Source organism: Crinia signifera, chromosome 6, assembly GCF_055691185.1.
Source record: "Crinia signifera chromosome 6, ASM5569118v1, whole genome shotgun sequence".
In the NCBI taxonomy this organism is placed as follows: domain Eukaryota; kingdom Metazoa; phylum Chordata; class Amphibia; order Anura; family Myobatrachidae; genus Crinia; species Crinia signifera.
In genome coordinates, this window is record NC_139222.1 from 254,773,722 (window position 1) to 254,794,088 (window position 20,367).

The 20,367-nt window shown below is 44.1% G+C and overlaps 1 protein-coding gene across 1 annotated transcript in view; it reads right to left on the bottom strand.

The window, feature by feature from the left end:
- Positions 1-702: 702 nt before the first annotated feature.
- The window catches only part of LOC146009762 (alpha-2-macroglobulin-like protein 1), a 43,418-nt gene continuing 23,753 nt past the window's right edge, over positions 703-20,367 (bottom strand). Inside the window, exons 12-23 of the mRNA XM_083150223.1 lie at positions 18,999-19,223; positions 15,962-16,025; positions 14,346-14,491; positions 12,798-12,947; positions 12,385-12,519; positions 10,914-10,968; positions 7,875-8,010; positions 5,536-5,761; positions 4,553-4,679; positions 2,778-2,899; positions 2,118-2,169; positions 703-857 (exon numbers count right to left, since the gene is read on the bottom strand). Coding sequence (XP_083006349.1) covers positions 703-857; positions 2,118-2,169; positions 2,778-2,899; positions 4,553-4,679; positions 5,536-5,761; positions 7,875-8,010; positions 10,914-10,968; positions 12,385-12,519; positions 12,798-12,947; positions 14,346-14,491; positions 15,962-16,025; positions 18,999-19,223 — 1,593 coding nt within the window. The remainder of the gene's footprint in view (positions 858-2,117; positions 2,170-2,777; positions 2,900-4,552; positions 4,680-5,535; positions 5,762-7,874; positions 8,011-10,913; positions 10,969-12,384; positions 12,520-12,797; positions 12,948-14,345; positions 14,492-15,961; positions 16,026-18,998; positions 19,224-20,367) is intronic.

Sequence of the window (20,367 nt, forward strand, 5' to 3'; positions counted from 1 at the left end):
TGGTTTGGCCGGGGGACCTTGCATAAAAAATCCCCCCCCCGACTGTGGCATGACATTGCTGTTTCCAAAATATGGGGGACCCCCAGTCTTTTTGTCCCCCATATTTTTAGAACCAGGACACCATTCCAAGAGAACTGGTGCTAGTTTATTAAACAAGGGGATCCCCACGATTTTTTCACTGTATTTGGCGAACCAAGACCGGCTCAATGAGCCCGGGTCTGGTTATGCTCGGGGTGGGGGAACTCGCTTTTTTTCACGTTACTAAAAACTGCACTTGTCTAAAAAAATGCACATTTTTGTTACAAAAAGTCACCAGAAATCACAAGTGAATTCTAACATTGTCTAAAGAATCGGACCCTATTATGTTTTTGAATAGTGACGAAATGTGACATGTGCGATATAGTGTGAATTTTTTAGCTGTCTAAAAAAACGCTCCCTATTACATTGCGCCCATGAAGTCCTAATTGTATCAATGTTACGACTACGATGCATCTTTAACAAAAAAGGACACCTGATGCAAGAAGAGTTGCACTGGACCTGGCAGCGTACTCACGGCAGGCTTCCCGCGCTGCATGCTGTACTGAGGTATGATGTATGAGGACACATCTGTATGATCAATTCCCCCCAATATTGTTACATTCAGCTAGAATTGCATAAGGTGTTGCTGTAGCTTAGAACCTAACCCAACTTTCTAGCCCAGTTTCAGTTGCCTAACTTGGTTTCATGGTCATTTAAATCATGTGACCTGTATTCTATTAACTCCAGCAGAATATATTTACCTGTTACAGTGATCTCTGCCATCTGGGATCCAAGCACTACGTCTTCAGGTTGGTCCAGAGCAATGTTCACTGGCTCTTCTAAAGAGAATGATCCGAGGGAAATATAAGTCCAATATTTGCATCTTTTCTGGGTAAGGTACTGAAGGCTGGATGCACATAGCTGGGGTGACTGTAGCTAATGCTAATTCCTGATCAGAACCACAAGGGGGATATAATGTACTATGTACTAGGGACCAGATGGGTTTGGGTTCATTTGCAGGTATTGTACAGCATTCTATATGGTAAGTCAAGCCATATCGGCAGTGCAATATGTGGTTAACTGTCCTACAGTAAAGACTACAATTTAGATATACACTAACTTTCTGTTCAAAAGTAAGTAAGTGCTCTAAAATATTGTATTGTATTATGTGTCAATCTTGTTAGGACCATCGGGTAATCTATAACGTCCATAACATATTTCCCAACTTTTGTTCAGAAATAAACTAATAGAAACCATTCAGATCAAATCAATAGTATATTTAAACATTTATTTTTTAAACAGTGTGTCCCCCCAGAAATCAGTTACTCTGCCTTAGAGTTACATTAAAACTCTAAGAAATCTGATTCAATGGCAGTGGGGGCTCTTGGGGAGGGGCTTCAGCTCAGTCCAGAATTCTGATAGAGGAGCCACACCCACTTGCACTCCAGACGCTTCCCATACATCGCTGACAGTGACTCCTCTATTTGAATTCTGGTCTGCACTGAAGCTCCACCTCTCGAGCCGTCACTGGTCGCCTGTCACTGTGACCTATAGCATCAGGATGGTAATTACTCTCGCCACCCAGAAACGCCTACTAAAAGCTAGTCACCATTAGCACAAGATGCGACAGACACGCAGCTCTTTGTGACTTCAGATGCATCATGCGGCTGCTGTGCACAACAACGATTATGTTATGGGTTCTGATACCGCGGAACCAGTGGGATTTCAGCAATATTGCTGCTAAATTTAATGTAACAATCAATTGCAAGGCTGAACCAGCCTATTCAATTATTGCTGGTTTACACTTATTGTTATGGTTACTGAATCCTGCCAGTTGCAGGAAATCTGATCTATTTACATAATAACTCCTGACTTGTTTTGTGATTCAGACTCAAGAGCAGTCGGTTCCAAATCTGGAGATGCGGCCATCTGACTCAGTATCACGCCGTGACCTCTACCTATTCAGCTGTGAACTGACTGATGTTCTTTCCATACTATATATTCTTGTGCTCATATTCCGCCTGCCTTCTAAGCTCATTAACATCACTACTCAAACACATTTTCTGTGTGCAATTAATTTGAAACCCAAAGTCACATACCATAAGCACATAGGAGAAAGCTGTACGTATTCACCACCGGCAGTCCATTTGGCTGTGAACAAGAGAAAACAACTTCATTTCTATGTCACTATATCACTGTGAAGAGTCATTTTCATCATACTGTAGACAGATCTGCTGTCTCATATCACTGTGCAGTGATCTTATTAGAGACAGATCTGCTGTCTCCTATCACTGTGCAGAGTCATCTTATCATATACAGATCTGCTGTATCCTATCACTGTGCAGTGGTCTTATCATATACAGATCTGCTGTCTCCTATCACTGTGCAGAGTCCTCTTATCATAGACATATCTGCTGTCTCCTATTACTGTGCAGTGATCTTATCATATACAGATCTGCTGTCTCCTATCACTGTGCAGAGTCCTCTTATCATAGACATATCTGCTGTCTCCTATTACTGTGCAGTGGTCTTATCATATACAGATCTGCTGTCTCCTATCACTGTGCAGAGTGATCTTATCATAGACATATCTGCTGTCTCCTATTACTGTGCAGTGGTCTTATCATAGACAGATCTGCTGTCTCCTATCACTGTGCAGTGATTGTAATCAACTGGAGCAGAAATATAAAACTGGCCAATATAAAACAGGATAGTGATTTATGACAGTAGAATATTTATTTAACTGTATTTGATGTTACCTCAACTATCAGGCTCCTCTGCACTACATCTGACTTTGCGTTTCTAGGTACGATAGGTGTTTGTCCATCGCAGAGGTCAGTGGTGTCGAGAGCCTCTGTGCCAATGGTGATATTTATAGTTCCTATCATGGGGAGATTAACAACATCAAGGAAAGGAAATGCATGCGTTGTGTCACATGGACGGACCAGCAAACAATTAGAGTGTGAGCTCACTGGTGGCCCATACACTGTGCAGTATTCAATGAGGCCAATTCTCCATGTTTCATGGCGAATTTGTGCTATTTTACCCTTTGGAAGGTGATTTTTTGTGTCAGAAAGTGAATCACCCTATTCAACGTGCACTTTTCGCCGACGGTGAACAGTGAATGACGGACAATTCACCATCTAATACTCTCCGCAACTGTGGTTTTTCAATGGGGTTTTCAATGTGATTCACCGTGAGTGTATTCAATGAGAAGATGGCGAATTGCTTTCTAAGTGATTTTCGCCGTGTGTCACCGTGTAGCAATCGCCATCTTTTCATGGTGAAGTGGAATGTGAACTTTTAAAACAATGTTTTTTTTTTTTAATTTGGTGTAAAAAAATCAGGAATTTTATTCTGTGAAGGGGCATGCTATTTTTATTCATGTGCTTACAGCACATGAATATATATTTAATTTAAAAAATATATATATTTTTTTACACATAACAGCCAGCAGGGGGCCGGGAGCTGAGAGCCGCTCATTACATATTCATATATTCACTGCTCCCGATCATTATATATGCACGATCAGGAGCAGTGAATACCCGGTCCCCTGCTGGCTCTCCTGGGGGGGGGCAGCTTGTGCTGCCTGTGTCCCGGGGAGCTCTCCTACATCCCCACATACATTCGGTTAACATTCGCCGTCAGGGGCAGCGAGCCCCTGCGGCATTGAATAGTGTGTCAGCGATGTCTGTCATTGAATACTGCCCACTGAGCTGAAAGCAACTCAAACGGTTAAAGTTGGCTGCTTTCAGCTCAATATCGCCCAGTACGTATGGGACTTAAGGCTAAGGACCTAATTCAGGTCCGTTCGCAACTGGTGCTCGCACTTGGACCGATGTTTTTCATGGTAATGAGGCCATAACTTGGCCGATGGGTGCGGGCACCTGACATCACCGGATGTCAGCAGCCCTCCCATTTCATCCCGAATGTGCATGCATATGTAAGGGTGCTTCAGACCACTCTTAACATATGCATGCACCTGATGATGTGGGCGGTCCACTGCACGCTGCAAATGGATGTATATGCAAAACAGCCACTCGCAGCCAGTACGAAGGAATGTGCCTTGCGAATGGTGGGCCGGCATGCCACCATTCTCAAGGTGGGGTTAGAGCGAATCAACCGGAATAACCTCCTAAATACATTCCCACTCACACTCCCTCAATCACACTCCATTCCTCCCCCTATATATTTATAGCAATCATGCCGACAATCATCTGAAAAAAAAAAGAGTATACTGCACCAAGCAGCATTCTAGTCATTTATATGTAGCCGTACCTCTGGCCCATCAATGTAGTGGTATGTAATTGACATTCCAGGTGGAAATAAAAGAGGCATCATCATTGGCTTCAATGTTTCAGCCCCCTTTAAGATTGTATTTTCATAGTTATATGGAAAAAAAATCCATATTAAAGGGCGTTAAAATGTGGAAACAAATGAGATTGTTCTTTATGAGTATTTATTACCACCTAGAGTGATGCCTATATACAGTACTACTATGTATATAGTTAATCTTATACAGTCAGACACTTACCCATTTTTGAGGGTTTTACGGCCCAGGTAAAAGTGTAGGTGGGCTCATCACACAGACACGCGGTGTAGGAGCAATCAGCACATGGCATTTGCTGAAAGTCTTCTGATTCGTACAGAGTGGTCTGGACCTATAAGAGATAATATTACTGTTATTATTTTATTTCTATGTGGCCACAAGGGGGCAGCAGCATCTCACAGTGTAGAGAAACAGTAGAAAAGAGACTTACAGTAAGGGCCCCATACACTACAACGATATGCCTGACCTTGAAGTCAGACGCAATTTAATGCAAACATGGGTGGGCACCTGGCTTCTGGGGGCAGGCTGCTGACGTAACTAGGCATCAGCTTCCAGTTCTCGGAGCTGGGTGCTGCAGATCTAAGGCAGCAGAGACTGACTTAGATTTGTGAGCATATTAGAAATCATGATTTTGGGCCCGCACGCCAGCCCCGGAATGGATATTTATGCAAAACATCTATTCTCAGTGCTGCGGGGACTATCAGCGTGCAGTGGGGGGAGGGCATTCGCACGCTCGGTGGGTGTGTTACATGGTTCGCAAAGCAGCGACATACCATTGCTTTGTGAGTCAACCAGAATGAGGCCCATTTTGTGCAGATGCTGATTGTGTAAGTTGGGAGTAGATGGTGGTATGTAAGGAAACGAAAAGCACACGAGAATGCAAACATCTTGGTGGAAAAGTGGGCAGGACTATGAAGGGAGTTTAGTTGCATTGCGCTATACAAGGAGGCACGGCATGGCATGTTGTAAGGCCTCGGCCACAATGAAACCCATTCCTTGCAAACATTATGCTCCCACACTGCAAATTTTTGCCACGCCAAGTTGTTCATGTGTAAAATTTTTAAATACAGTATGACAGACTGTAATAGATGTACAGTAATATATTGGGAACAATATATACGGTAGCACTTGTCTTACACTGTAAAACGCATGTAGCATAGAGAAAGGCTTGTAATAAGCATCCTCACCTTTATGCACTGCTTCAAAAAATTTAGGACAATTGCCTTCAGCATCAAAGTCTCCCCTTGTTTGACGGAGTATGGGAGGATCACTTCCAAAAATAATGGCTTGAACACCTGGAGACTTGTTCTTGGTGAAAATCCAAGGCCGGTGGGTGCTGAGCAGAAGGCATCTACATTCCACTGGGTGATGGTGTCTGGAGTTTTCAGGGCATAGTCCAGCTGACCAGTTGGCCTGTCCAGGAGTAACAATAGAAAAGGCTATATCATACCAAAGACATACTCTCTTTTAAAGGACCATAAAGATGCCTGTATATTACATCATTGAATTGCATGGACCTCTGTAAGGGGAACATGAGGTTAATGTAATAATTCTACATGCTGCAATGTTTATTGTGCCTTTATTTGATCCCTTTTAAGTATTTTTGGTGCTTCTCTTCGCACAATGACTGCAATACTGTACCGAAGCAGAGAACGATCCCTATGTAAAAATATTGTGTAGTGCTAAGGGCTCAGAACATGCACATACAGCGAATACAAAAATGCAGACCAATGCATATCTTGAATTTATGTTGTGACCTATTCATTTGGAGAGGACTTTTTATTTTATTTTAGTGTCACATGAATGTACTAATGACAATTTGCAAAAGATATAATAAGAAAGCATTTCTCATATTTGTATAAATTCATATTGATCGCATTTCTCATATATGTAATCAGATCTCGTTTCTCATATTTTTAATGGGAAATGTGATTTGCTCAAATTTACTTAAACAAAATAATAAAATTCTGGAGGGAGCCTTGTAATAATAATGCCATCTTCAGATGGTGATATCCAGGCTTCACTCTGCTTCTACTCCCTCTGTGCAAATTTATCACATCATATATATTCTACAGTTAATGAAATTTGGTCCATTTTATAATTGTAACTTGTGTCATATATGTTTTTCTGAGCAGACTGTATATTACAACTAGGGTGGCCAATCCCGGGATTGGCGGGATCCCGGGATTTGGCCCCTAAAACGCCAGGATTGAAAACCCGGGATTGGAGTTTCCAATCCCGGGATTTCGGGATTAGACTGCGCATGCGCAGTCTAATGCCGGGCAGCGTCTGAGCTAGGGGTGGGTTTTTGTTAAGGAAGCCAATCCCAGGATTGAAAAAATGCCCCGGGATTGGCATCCCTAATTACAACCTAGATAACATGATCCCCCTTTTTTCACTTAATGTTATTTGGGCACCTATATTCTATACAATTTAAAAATGATTTATGTGGGTATTGTATTGGGAGTGATATTTTAAGCGGGATCTTATTGGCTGAAATTGCAATAATTTGGCAATAAGAACCGAGTAAATCAGAGTAAAACCGAACCCGCTCATCTCTACTTATTAGTGTGATATCAATAAAGTTACATTTTGAAATTGCCTGGCGTGAGAGAGACGGCTGTTCCCAGGCAGATTTGCTAAATCGGGCGCCTATGCAAAGAGGAAGCACAATCAGCTTGCATGCCTCTAGTCTGCCTGTGACAATTCAGTGTACGAAAATGTAATTTGTCTAAAAATCTCTGAGTGGTTACAAAAATACATAGGGTAGTTTTCAATTTGTTATTATGGGCCCGATTTGCCTAAATAAAATAAAATAATGGGAGGTCGTAGGGCGATATTCAGTTAATCAATTTTTTTTTTCGGTAATTAACCCGCAACATGATGATCTGCAGATGTTAGATTACCGACATTCACCGACCATCGAATGATTTTTCTAGTGCTCGCAAATCGAAGTCAGTCTCTGCTGACTTAGATCTGCGGCTTCCCGCTCCGAGAACTGGGCGGGCAGCTGACATCTGGTGACGTCAACCGCCCACCTCTGGAAGTCAGGTACCCGCCCGCGTTCGCATGGGGATACCCAGCATTTTCCTGGGTGCGCCCAGCGTTTTGGTGTACCATGTAGACTACGCAAGTCTCCGAAGGCGCCCACATTGAAGCCCTGCACATGCACATAAGCGAATATGCGCATGCGCAGAGCTTCAGCACTGAACTCCCCGTGCGAACATACGAGTGAGTTCGCTAACCAGAATGAAGGCCAATATCATCAGCAGCAGAGCAGGCATAGGCAAACTAGCATTTGCAATGCCTAGGGTCCAGCTCTGTGGGGCGCCGCTCGGCTGCTCCCCATTTGTGCTTCCTGGGATCAGGCAGCAGCCAGCGGGACAGCTCACACAGCAGCGGGAGGGAGCGCCGCTATACTGTACTGTACTGTATGAGTTATTGTCAGAATGTATTACTTTTTATTATTTCACAAAGCTCTTGCTAAAAATGGCCCATCTAATAGACAAGACAAATATGTATTTACCCCGTCAGCACAATATCCATCAGCCAGGTAGCAGGGAACTCTTTGCGTACTATTACTGCTGCTGGTAGTTCCTGTATAAATGTAGTTAAGGATCCTGCGTAGTTATATACAGATTCCAAAATTCCTTCCGAATCACCTAATGACAGATTGGCATTGAAGGAATTGTTGTGTTATGGGACTTTCAGTGAAATTAGGACATGTACAAATGATTAATGGTTAATTAAACTTTCATTCAGTGGCTAGGACTGTTAGGGACTATTGATGCTGTGCTAAGCCTGTCAGACAAGGGTCTCGTCAGGCATAGAACACTATTCTGTACATTATTTCTAACAATGAATCCACCTCCTGACAACTACTGTAGCATACAAAGATCTGCACCCCCTCCCATCAATGGGGTGCAGTAACTTATACACGTCTAGCAGCATATTACCCCAAACTATGGAGTACAGTATGGGGGTGTGTGAGTACATCTGCAGTCACATCAAATAACAGCGGGACCTAGGTAGGCTGCAGTGTGAATGGCGTTAACCCAATATGACCAGGCAGATCAGGCATAGGGGCAACCTGGCAAAAGTCGGCCTGCAGTTTACTGTACTTCGGCTTGGCATACCATGCAATAACTTTGCTATCTCCATGTATGCACACTTCCATTTAATGCCCAATTCAGTGGTGAAAGATTATCCCAGAAGTTGTGCAGTTATGATGTTAGCCACATTAACTGTAATGAAGAATAAGGAAATCAACTAAAATGTAATAAACAGTGTTAATCCACCTTTTGTGGCCAAAAATAAAGTATTAGGGTTTTTAAAAAGGTGTCAAATGAATGATATTTGCAAGATATAATAACAGGGAAAAATATTCTAGTAGGCAAATTGTTTTCAGCAAATGAAATGCTTTATATCAGGTCTGGCCAACCTGTGGCTCTCCAGCTGTTGTGAAACTACACATCCCAGCATGCCTTGCCAAAGTTCTAGCATTCCCCAATAGAAAAACTGTGTAAAGGCATGCTGGGACTTGTAGTTTAACAACAGCTGGAGAGCCACTGGTTGGCCAGGCCTGGTCTATATGAATTCTGAGTGCAATTAAATTTGTTAGAAAAAGAAAACCTGTAGCTCACACCTACCAGTAATTGAATTCAGCAAAGGGAAGAGCATTTTATTGAAATGAGCATTACGGGCCCAATTCACCTTGGCTGCTCAGCTGCACACATTGCAGCTTACCGAGCGTCTGAGATGAGATGCCGTCCGAACATCTGCTCCCTGCCGCCACCGATTACCCTCGGTAACATGTGATGGGTTGTGTAATGAAAACACACCACCCCCTCGCATGCCTCCGCTGCAGTAGACATCATTCGATTGTCGTTGACTATCAAAAGATTTCTCCTGCCTTCGTAAGTAGAATTCAGTAACAACTTCCTTTTATTTGCATGCGCTTGGATGAAGACGGGGCGGGGAGCTGACATCCTGTGTCAGCCGCCCGCCCCGGGGAGGCATTGCCCCGCCTGTTTACTCATGGGATCACCCAAGGGCGAGCCCCATTCCCACCGCCGCCCATCCCTGGCCCGCCCGATGCTTGTGCATGGCTTGGCGACTATGCAAGTCACTGAAGCCATGCACAAAGGGGGCATAATAGACCATGCGCATGCGCAGTCCCCAACATCGAGAAGGGGCCAAACTAGCTACAGGTGGAGCCATCCTCATCTAGCCGTGGCCTATTGTTCTCAGCTGCAACAAAATACATAGAACAATACAGTGGGGGATTAGCAGAGTAATCCCATTACTCACTTAATTGTACAGTATTAAAGGGCTAGATGATGTTGGCTACATCTGTATAATGTGGGTTAACCAGAATAACTCCCTAAATTGCGGTTTCAACGGTAGGAAAATATACAAGGATGGTTGCAACTGTGTCCAACACAGTATCGGGCCTATGAGGAGTGAGCCCGCTTCTTCAACAGACCCTACCCCATCAATAGACCCGCCTCCCTTAAATCTGCTTCCCTAAATTTCCAGAACTGTTTTTCCATCCCAATCTGCCCGTACATTAGCCCAAACTGGTTGAGGTCCTTGAAGACTAAGTTTGGCCATCAATGCTTTATGCTGTCTACCTCTCGTCTTATTCCACAAGTCAAAAGTAATATTGTAATATCATCCCCAAGTGAATGTATGACTTATCATGCACTGAGTTTCTAATATTAAAGGAAGGGGGCAAAGAGAGAAGGGAAAAAAAATCAGAATCCAAGGCTATATGGATATTAGGTAGGCTTACCGTACCATTGCTTTAAACCGGGACTCTCATGAATGACATAGGTTCGGTGGCTGATTATCCCCAATGTAGGCTTGAAGTCAGCCAGCCACAAAATCTGTCAAATTCATGAGTGTTCTGTTTTAAAGGAATTGTATATTAAGCCTAGGTAATGATAAAAGCAAATAAATTAAGACTAAGGGGCCGATTTATCAACATTCGCATCCTCAGATGCGGACGTGATAAAATTTGCATTGTGATTATTAATTACATTGCATGGAATTATCAATTACCGCATGCAGAGACAGAGCTTGTGAAAAAGTCTCTGCGATGGCTGTTCATAGCGTTATCGGGGTATTCTTCATAAAAATGCCCCAATCATGTGCTGCAAATGCACCCCCGGCATCCCTGCCAGCACACCCTGTGAGTTCACCAGTAGAAGCTGGTGTTCACTGCGGTTTTTTTAACCTCTTTTTTTTTTCTGTGTAAATTCGATCTGTTACTAAAAGCGAATTAAAGGGTTTAGAGCAATTTTTCACAAAAACTGCTCCAAAAGCTCTCAAATGCATTTAGGTGATAATAAAATAATGTGTAACAGGTGTGGAGACATGGTTACCCCATTTCACATTATTTAGGTAAAATATTTTTAATAAATCGGCCTCTTAGCAAGTACATTTTTCAGTTTGACTAGAGTTATTCACTACAGTATGGGTTGGGAATTCTGTTGGTGCACATCACTGTTTAAGTTTGCTGCCAAACTGTATTATACCACAATGAGAAACTCACGGGACTCACCACAAATCAGTGGTATCTTGATGTTAAAGTTGGTCACAACTTTCATTCCAGAATTCTGTAATAAATAAAAATTTGCACAACAGAAAAAAATACATAGATAAGTCTCAATTGAATGCATCAGATTCTGGGCAGAATAATCGCTATAAAGTTTGTATAATATAATAACAGTTTGTATAATATAATATTTAGAGATGAGCGGGTCTGGATCTCCGGGATCCGACAGATCCAAATATGGTGATCTGGGTCAGGATCCGAGTCGGCTCGGGAGTTCCCGCCTGAATTCCGGACCGAAAACGAGGCAAAACGTCATCATCGCGCTGTCGGATTCTCGCGGGATCTGGATTCTATATAAGACGCACGCGCGCCCCGCCATCTTCACTCCATTATAGGAGAGGGAAGAGGGCGGTTGGGATCTGTGCTCCCTGCTTTTGTATTTTGTTGTAAACTAGGTGCTGCAGTGCTCACAGGCAGGGGCTGCAGTGCTGCTGACTGTACACTCAGTGTACAGGGGTTGCAGTGTCCATAATAGAAGGGGCTGTGTCCAGTGTGTCAGGGGCTGTGTCCAGTGTACAAGGGCTGTGTCCACTTTCCAGGGGCTGTGTCCAGTGTCCAGGGGCTGTGTCCATTGTCCAGGAGCTGTGTCCAGGGGCTGTGTCCAGTGTCCAGGGGCTGTGTCCATTGTCCAGGGGCTGTGTCCATTGTCCAGGGACTGTGTCCAGGGTGACAGGCTGTATCCAGTGTCCAGGGGCAGTGTCCAGTGTGACTAGAATTGACTAGAAATTACTAGAAATGAGTGGAAACTAATGTAATTGAGGTCAATAATACTTTAGGGGCAAAAACAGGCCCAAATTCTGTTATTTTAGCATTTAAAAAAAATAATCCAGATCCAAAACCAAAACCCGCAAGGGTGGTTTTGCCAAAACCAATCCAGATCCAAAACACGAAGGGAGATCCAGATCCAAAACCAAAATCAAAACCCAAAAAAGTGCCCGGCGCACATCTCTAATAATATTTATATATAGCTAGATTTAAGGCTTTATAGTATTATGATTTTTATGAGCATTACAATCTTCACTGCTGAGGGTTTATTCAGCCCTGGGCTGAGGCTTCTGAAGCTCCTATCCCATCAGAGGGAAACTGCCAGGACTGGAGAATTGGGCCTGGACACTGGGGGGCCTGCAGTTGCAAACAAGGGTATCAGTATAGAAAATGTAACTGTCCTCAACAAAATGTCCGACCACCATTGGAGGAGACAGAACAGCCAACAATGGGATAGCGACACTGAGTTGTGGTGTAACTATGAGGGAGTGTGGGTATGAATATGGCCAACAACAGCAGCAGTCCTGAGCCCAATGTTACCATCAAAAAGCTCTCAGAAAGAAATATTGGTCAACTGTACCCGAATCCTATTGCATCTGTTTCTGAATCGGGCTCAGCATGCAGAATGTTTAAAAGTAATGCACATCAATACCTGAAAAAATGTGAATGTATCGGTCTCAGCAGAACTGTAAACTGAGATAGGTTGGGAGCCAGCGGGACACTTCTGATGTTCCTCTATTTGCGTGGGGTAACCTTCTGTGTCCAAGTCTGTCAAGAACTCATTCACCTAAAACAAAGATACAGTAGCAATGATAGAAGAGGCTTTCAGATAGGACAGAAGACAAGGGCGTAACTACCATAGGTACAGGGGGTGCAGCTAAGATGGGTCCCAGAGCTGAAAGGTGCCACCTTCCTTGTCAAAGTACCATGTGCAATATACATTTTTCAACATTGGTTGGTATATAGGGGGCCCTCATAAACTTTTGTTATGGGGCCTACAAACATCTGATATAGAGACATACAAGCTCTACATTGAAACAAAAGAACAATGAGCTGGAGTCTTACAGTGTCTTCTGGACTTTTATCTTTGGCCTTCAGTAGCTCCACACTCTTATCCACAGCACGGACATTGCACAGGGAGTTCGGGGATGCAGTAATGTGGAGGCTTAACATTGACCCCGGGAGAGTTTGCTCCTCTGACAACTGCAGGGAGACCTGGTAAGAGAATATGGGGTCATCTCAGTATGAGTACAGGGGTGAAATGAACCAAGACACAGGTGGGATACATAGATTTCCATCCATCTTATATAGAAGTACGTTTCATGCTACATTCATTCCTCATCAGTTTATAAGAAACTTCAAACCATTATATGGTGCTGCTGGGTAACTCTGATTCTTCAACTATTACAATACCATTCTGTTGCTTCCGCCAATCCCGTCCTCACATCACAACATTGTCCTCCTCACACGCACACATGAGTAAAGTCTCATGTGTGCCTCCTAGAGAATGTTCTGCTGATGTGAAGGAGTTACATTTAACATTCCATCTGTTAGGATGTCGGCAGTATGAATACCGATGCTGGAATCCTGACTGGGGGGGGGGGGGGGGCTTGTGATGTTAGGGTTAGGCTGCTGGGTGGGAGGGTTAGGTTTAGTCATTAGAATGGGGGTTATGTCTAGGCTACAGGGCAGAAGGGTCGGGTTTAGGTTGCGGAAAAGTTATATAAGGGTTAGGCACTAAGAGAGAGGGTGTTAAGCTGCGTGGGAGGTGGGGGGGTTAGGGTAATTTTGTAGGAAGGGAGGGTCAGGGTGCAGGTGGAAGGTAATTATATTTACCGGGCCCCTGTAGGGATTCCTGCTATCGGTTTTCCCTAGTCGGCTTTAATAGAGATAAAGCGGAGAGCTATACAGTGCCAACGAATCAGCTACGTTTTTTTTTTAAAAGCCTGTGACATGGTATTTAGGAGCTGATTGACTGGTGATTTATCTCTCTCCTGTTTATCACTCCCCAAGGCTTAGTACATCTGTCCCTTAGTCTATGCATATGGAAATCTACTAGAACATTATAGACGGTGAGACAGCGATTTGTTTATTCAGCGATGATTTTAGAGCAGGCATGTCCAAGCTATGGCCCTCAAGCTGTTGTGAAACTACAAGTCCCATCATGCCTTGCCACAGTTTTGCTATTATGGAATGCTAAAACCATGGCAAGGCATGCTGGGATGTGTAGTTTTACAACAGCTGGAGGGCCACACTTTGGACATGCCTGGTCTAGAGTATTCCCCCTCGGTATATAAGAGATCAACCACTGTCATTTGGCATCTGAGCAGTTTGCGTTGTCTATTGTGTTCGTATAGTTTCTAGTCTGCACACAGGTCACCTTCTCTCTTAAGCTGCCTCTCTGTTCATGCTTTAGACCACAGTAAAGAGGCCGCACTTCTAATAAAAAATATCCCTTTAACTAAAAGATAAATACTGTAGATCTATGATTTTTATTCCCCAACTTTTTGACTATTCATGAAAATGCTTTAATAGAAGTCATACAAAGTAGCAAATGAAATCACGGGGCTCAATGTAGTGTTAAGGAGAAAGAAGAAAACAGGGAGAACTAACCGTGTTGGGGAAGCAGCTACTGACGGGGATTTTTACACTGTCGGCTAGCAGATCTCCATTGGAGAGGATGGCGTATGCCAAGATGGTAGCAGCCGGGGACATCTGGGAAGTGACAGTAACAGGAAATGGAAGGAAACCCTTCAGTCCTGGTGGGAAATAAAACAAACAAATGTATCAACCTACCTAATTACAGAGAAATACATTTTTTTGATATTGACTAATGTGTATACGTTTTTATTCTTTTAATGAATGAACACTGTCATCCTATAGGTAATTTTACGAAAACAGTGTAATTAAATACTACTTTTATTGCCTTTTTTAGGATATACTGATACCGGGTTGGTTTTGCGTTGTAAATGATTGCCGCTTAAAAAAAAGTCTTAGATCGGCCGGCATTCGCACCTCTGGCAAACGTGGACCCTATGATATATTCCCCTACATTCCTCCCATGAACTAATGAATGAAACTATAACAGAGAAAGCAGTCAGACCCCCTTGTCATTCAAGATGGGAAAAACCATGTGCACTGCAGGGGGGCATATGTAACATGTGCAGAGAGAGTTAGATTTGGGTGAGTTATTTTGTTTCTGTGCAGGGTAAATACTGGCTGCATTATTTTTACACTGCAAATTAGATTTCAGTTTGAACACACCTCACCCAAATCGAACTCTCTCTGCGCGTTACATTTGCCCCACGTGCAGTGCACGTTTTTACCCATTTTGAGAATGAATTTGTCCAACGATCAGGTCTGAATTAGGCCCAATGCACTCTTAAAAATGCTGTACAATATCATTAACAATATTGTTCAGTGACGTCACAAGTACCCACTGCCCGTGTTTCACCGTGTTGACTCACAGCTTTTTCAAGGTGTGAGTTGAAAAAGCTGCGAGTCAACACGACGAAACACGTTGGTGTTTCTTGGACCCCAAGTGGAGAGAGAGAGGATTAACAAGTCCCCATTAGGAAATTATTGACCACCTACTAAATCCATCTGATCCTGTCCTACCAATATCCATTGAGGCCTGCGACCGTTTGGAACTCTGGACATTGGTTTGCTCCTCAGAAAAGATATCCCGGGCTGGCTAAACAACATCATTGACAACGGGCCAACACCTAGGCATCCATTAGGAGATCCACAAATCTGTTAATAACGGACTGCCTCTGGACAATCTTTTGGACACAAGCCTTTGATCAGTGCAGGTCATATCAACTTCCCACCGGTGACTATAACAACCACCTTCTCTCCCACTAGGTCCCAATGTTTTAAAATATTTTTCATGTGATTATGTATGTTAGTACAATTTTTTAAAGTGTTATTAAATATTTCATTTTATTTTAATTGATACATGCACTATTATTGGTGTTTTTGAGCGCCGCTTCTTCTTTTTCTGTTTTTTTTTTATCTTCATTGTTTGGGGAACTGACCATCCCCTGAAGCGGGAGCTCTCTAAGGGGACTAACACATTTAGGCGCTCTAAAAGATTAACCTTGGTTGATCATTACACAGTAACAAATTAAAACACGTTTAATGACACATTTTATAGTCTTCATTAATAAATATATCTAATAGAAAATGATAAAAAACATGCTGCACATTATCTAACATACAAGACATACCGCTGTTTGGTAAAAGATTATAGCTCACTCTTGAATCATCAATAATCTGTCCTTTTGCAAAGACCTATGGGAAACAGGAAAGGAATAGAGCCACATAAGATTAGAAACATGCATTTGTTTACCAGAAACATTGTATTATCCTTTGTTTTGAGAAAAAGAGATGGTACTTGTTACCTAGAATGGCGCCCATCGCGGGCATCGCATGTACATCGCATGCCATTATAATGGCATGCGATGCGACCGATGCGATGCCCGCGATTTCACATAGAAATAAATGGTAAAAGGTAAACCGCGTCGATCGCATGCGGCCAAAAAAACGCATGCGATGCGACCGACGCGATCACCGCAATTTACATAGGGAACAATGTTAAATGGCCCAATTGACCCAAATTTACATGGGGAACAATGTTAAATGGCCCACAGACCCCAAATAGCCACCCTGAAGTGTGAAATGGCCCCCCCCAATTGTTAACGCCACCCCACGATCAACGTCAACCCGAAGCGTGGCGAGCGGCGGCGGTACGCGTCCTCTGACCTTTTCATACCCCCACTATCCACGTCGGCGTGAAGTTGAGAATAGAAAGTGTGGCGAGCGCAGCGAGCCACTGAGCCCGAATCGTGGCGAGCGCAGCGAGCCCCGCGAGGGGACACGGATACCTTCACAGGTATCCGCATCCCCTCGCGGGCTTCACAGGTATCCGCGTCCGCTCGCCACGCTTCGGGCTCGGTGGCTCGCTACGCTCGCCACACTTTCTATTCTCAACTCCACGCCGATGTGGATAGTGGGGGTATGAAAAGGTCGGAGGACGCGTACCCTTGCGATGCCTAGGATCAAAATCATCGGCGCCGTTCTAGGTAACAAGTACCAAATAGATCACTGCTATAGGATAAAAATAAATGAACCACTATTTCCTTTACAGATGACATTGGATTATGGATCCCAGAAATGTGATCCTGTCCCCTTGGTTCCAGTATTACTGTACCTGGAGGTTGTTATTTAAATGTGTGTGATATTAAAAGATGGTGTTTCTCTACACCTTTATCACAAGTTTGCAGCCACACAATCAATAATAAATGCTGCTACTTGTGCAACCTGTCCTTTTATACCCCTTTTACACCAAAAATCCAGTGTACCCAGTGTACCCACAGTGTAGACGGAGGCGGTGCTTGGAGATGACATCATCTCCAAGCACCGGGACAGAGGTCATCCCCACCGGTACCGCTGATCGCCATGCTGGGGATAGCCCAGCACCAAGATAAGCTGTTTGGCTGCCCCCAGCATCCGTGCACCCCTCAGCCATCATCACGCAAGCATCCATTCACCTCCTCCGCAGAGTATAGCAGACAACAGCGGAGGCTGTGTGTGCCCCCCTGTCCAACCTGCGGATGCTGCGGTCCACAGGTTGGATGCCCCCCATTCATGTACTCGGGATTTACACTGCCCTCTACCCAGGTCCTAGCCGTGTTCTACCTGGGTAGAAGTCCTGTGTAAAGGGACACAATGTGACCCATTTACATCCGCCGATGACCCGGGTCTGACACGCCGATGGCCCGGGTTTTTGCGGCGGTGTAAAAGGGGTATTACTGGCTTCCCATATCCTGGCTGCAGAATTCAATATGAAGCCCTGATGGTTACCAAAGATCCATCTCTCCCCACCTATATTCAGTGAATGAACCAACAAGTTTATCATTAAGTGATGTATTTAATACTTTCTGCAAGCTGTGACAGCGAGCAGTGCTGACTGCTCACTGTCACAGCTCACAGGGTCAGTATTCAACTGACCCCCTGCACACGCATGTGCGGCCATTAACACAGCAAGACTCGTGGCTATATGCAGCAGCCTCCCTGCATTAGCCACAAGCCTCGCTGTTTGGGGGAATCCTCGCTTCCATTGACAGCTGGCGCTGGGGTTAAATGGCGAGGATCTCTTATTTTTGGCGATCCCTGGCATTTAACCGACCTCGCGAGCCACATTGAATACACCCCTAAGAGTGTACTTTAGCTTACATATTCAGGAGCTGCAAGGAAAAGTTTGTGAGAAAAAAACAACAACTGGTGGTAAATGCACAGGAGAAACCCATGCATTGATGAACAAGGGGCACTGTAAGGTTACATACAAGTATATGAAATGGGGACATTCAGGCCCGGCGCCACCACTAGGCAGGTCTAGGCATTTGCCTAGGGCGCCAGCCACTGGAGGGCGGCAGTTCGCCCCTCTCCCCCGTGCAAAGGGGGTACCTGCTGCGCCGTCTGGGGAGCGGGCAGGGGGGGTCCATGCCGGCTTCTGACAGGAGCCTGCAGTGGTGTCCTTGCCGTGCGGGTACCTGCGGCGCTGTGTATAAAGCTAGCGGTGGTGGGGGGTCCCTGCAGTGAATAAGAGGGGCGGGGGGTACCTGTTGCATATACGCTCCCCAGACAGCGCAACAGATACCCCCCGCCCCCACCCCGACTCGCCTGGGGTGCTCAGGTGCCTTGCACCGGCCCTGGGGACACTGTATGCCATGATGTCAGTTGGGACTACTGTGTGGAATAATGTGTAGCCATACAGTGAATACAGAGCTGGCTGTGACCAATTTGAGGCCCTAGGCAAGATTTTGGTTGGTGCAGATACTGTTTCATTTTCATTTTTGTTTATGTCCACGGCCCCATTGTCTCTGCTCCCTGCTCCCAAGGCGTACCTAACTGCAGCAGCAGCAGCGCATGCGTGGGCAAAAACTACTGTAAGCAGTAAGTGAATTCAGAGAAACAGAGCTTTCACGCAAGCCATTTCCCTGCATGTGATATCTTATACATTCCTGTGATTTATTCATTTGTTGCATTGTACAACAATTAAATAAACAATGTCTGGGTGACTTCTTGATTACAAAGTTGTTTAAATAATAATTACAATGAAATACATACAGTAGCACTGAATAATTCAAGCACATACATAATATTTGTATCCTTCTACTCTATAAAATCTACTTGTCTTCTCAGAGGTACCATAAGATTCCACATACCATGATTTGAAGCACTTAATACACAGAGATCACTCACCATGTAGAAAAAGTCTATCGTATCTTTCGAGTACTCAGAAGGGTCGAGAGCAAAATCCGCCCAGATATTCACTTGCTCATTACAAGGCAAATTAAATAGTTCATTTTTGAACTTCATCTGGCTCTTTCCTGGTGTGTAAAAAGGGATTAACGTGGCAAAACCGTCATCATAATCTGGGGTCACCTCACCAGAGTCACTCAGTGATTGACTGGGTATGTAGTGTCCCTAGACATATAAAATACAAAGTTACTGCTAGAGTAAGTACTACAAGATATAGGAAGCAATTATACAGCAATATATAATTATTACAACTATAACCTAAATTATTTTGAAAATCACTTTGGGTAATGAAATGCGTAGATTTTGCTACAAATGTGGTCCTATTAGTCATTCATATATCACTGTTAGTCCAGTTGCACTTACAAAATTTCAAAAGAGACTTTCATTTGTTTTTGTTAAATAGATTATAATTTTATAGATACTGGTCATTCATCTATGTGCCAGAACATCCAATGTGAAAAGGTTTGTGGTCCCAATATCATATTATTTTGTGTACATTTTTGTAAACTTGCTTGCCTTTTTTTCAATGCTAGACTGAAATACTTGATCAGGGCTGCCATCATGAATTTTTGGGCCCGGGACTCATTTCCAGTTCGGGCCCCAGACCCCCTCCTCACTTGACTTACCATAACCTGGCTCCTGCACCCAATCTTCTCTTTTGCTTAGCTGCAGCCTGTAGGTACTGTACTGGAGCGCAGGCTGCTTCAACTTAGGATGCCAGTGGATAGTAAAATGCAGCACCTGCTGGTGAGCCAATCAGAGCTCGCGCACCAGCAGCCGCTCTGATTGGCTGCCGGTACATAAGCTCTGATTGTCTCAAAAGCTGTTGCAGCATTTTAATTGGCCATCGGCATCCTGGGTTTAATAAGCCTGCGCTTCGGGACCTGCTTTGTTCATCACACTGAGTGCAGCACAGCGGAGGCAGTCTGGGGGGATTGCAGTGGGCAAAATGAGCTGCCCGGGCCCTTCCAGAGTCCAAAGCCCAGGACAGCTGTACCTGCAGCACCCCCCTATTGGCGGCCCTGTACTTGATACAGTATAAAGGATTTTTCCTAGTTTTCCTTGCAACCATAACCTGCCTCTAGAGTCAACTCAAAGTGATTGCATTGACAATATTGCTGCTGAAAGAGATTTCTCCTTTTCTACAACAAAACATACAGTTGTAGCATTATGTTCAATCATTTAAAGCCAAGCTTGGACTTCCTTACTGTACAGTATTTCAATTACATTTAATCGGGGGCATGTGAGGAAGAAGGGAGTGGGCAGAGGGGCATGTGAGGAAGAAGGGAGTGGGCAGAGGGGCTTGTAA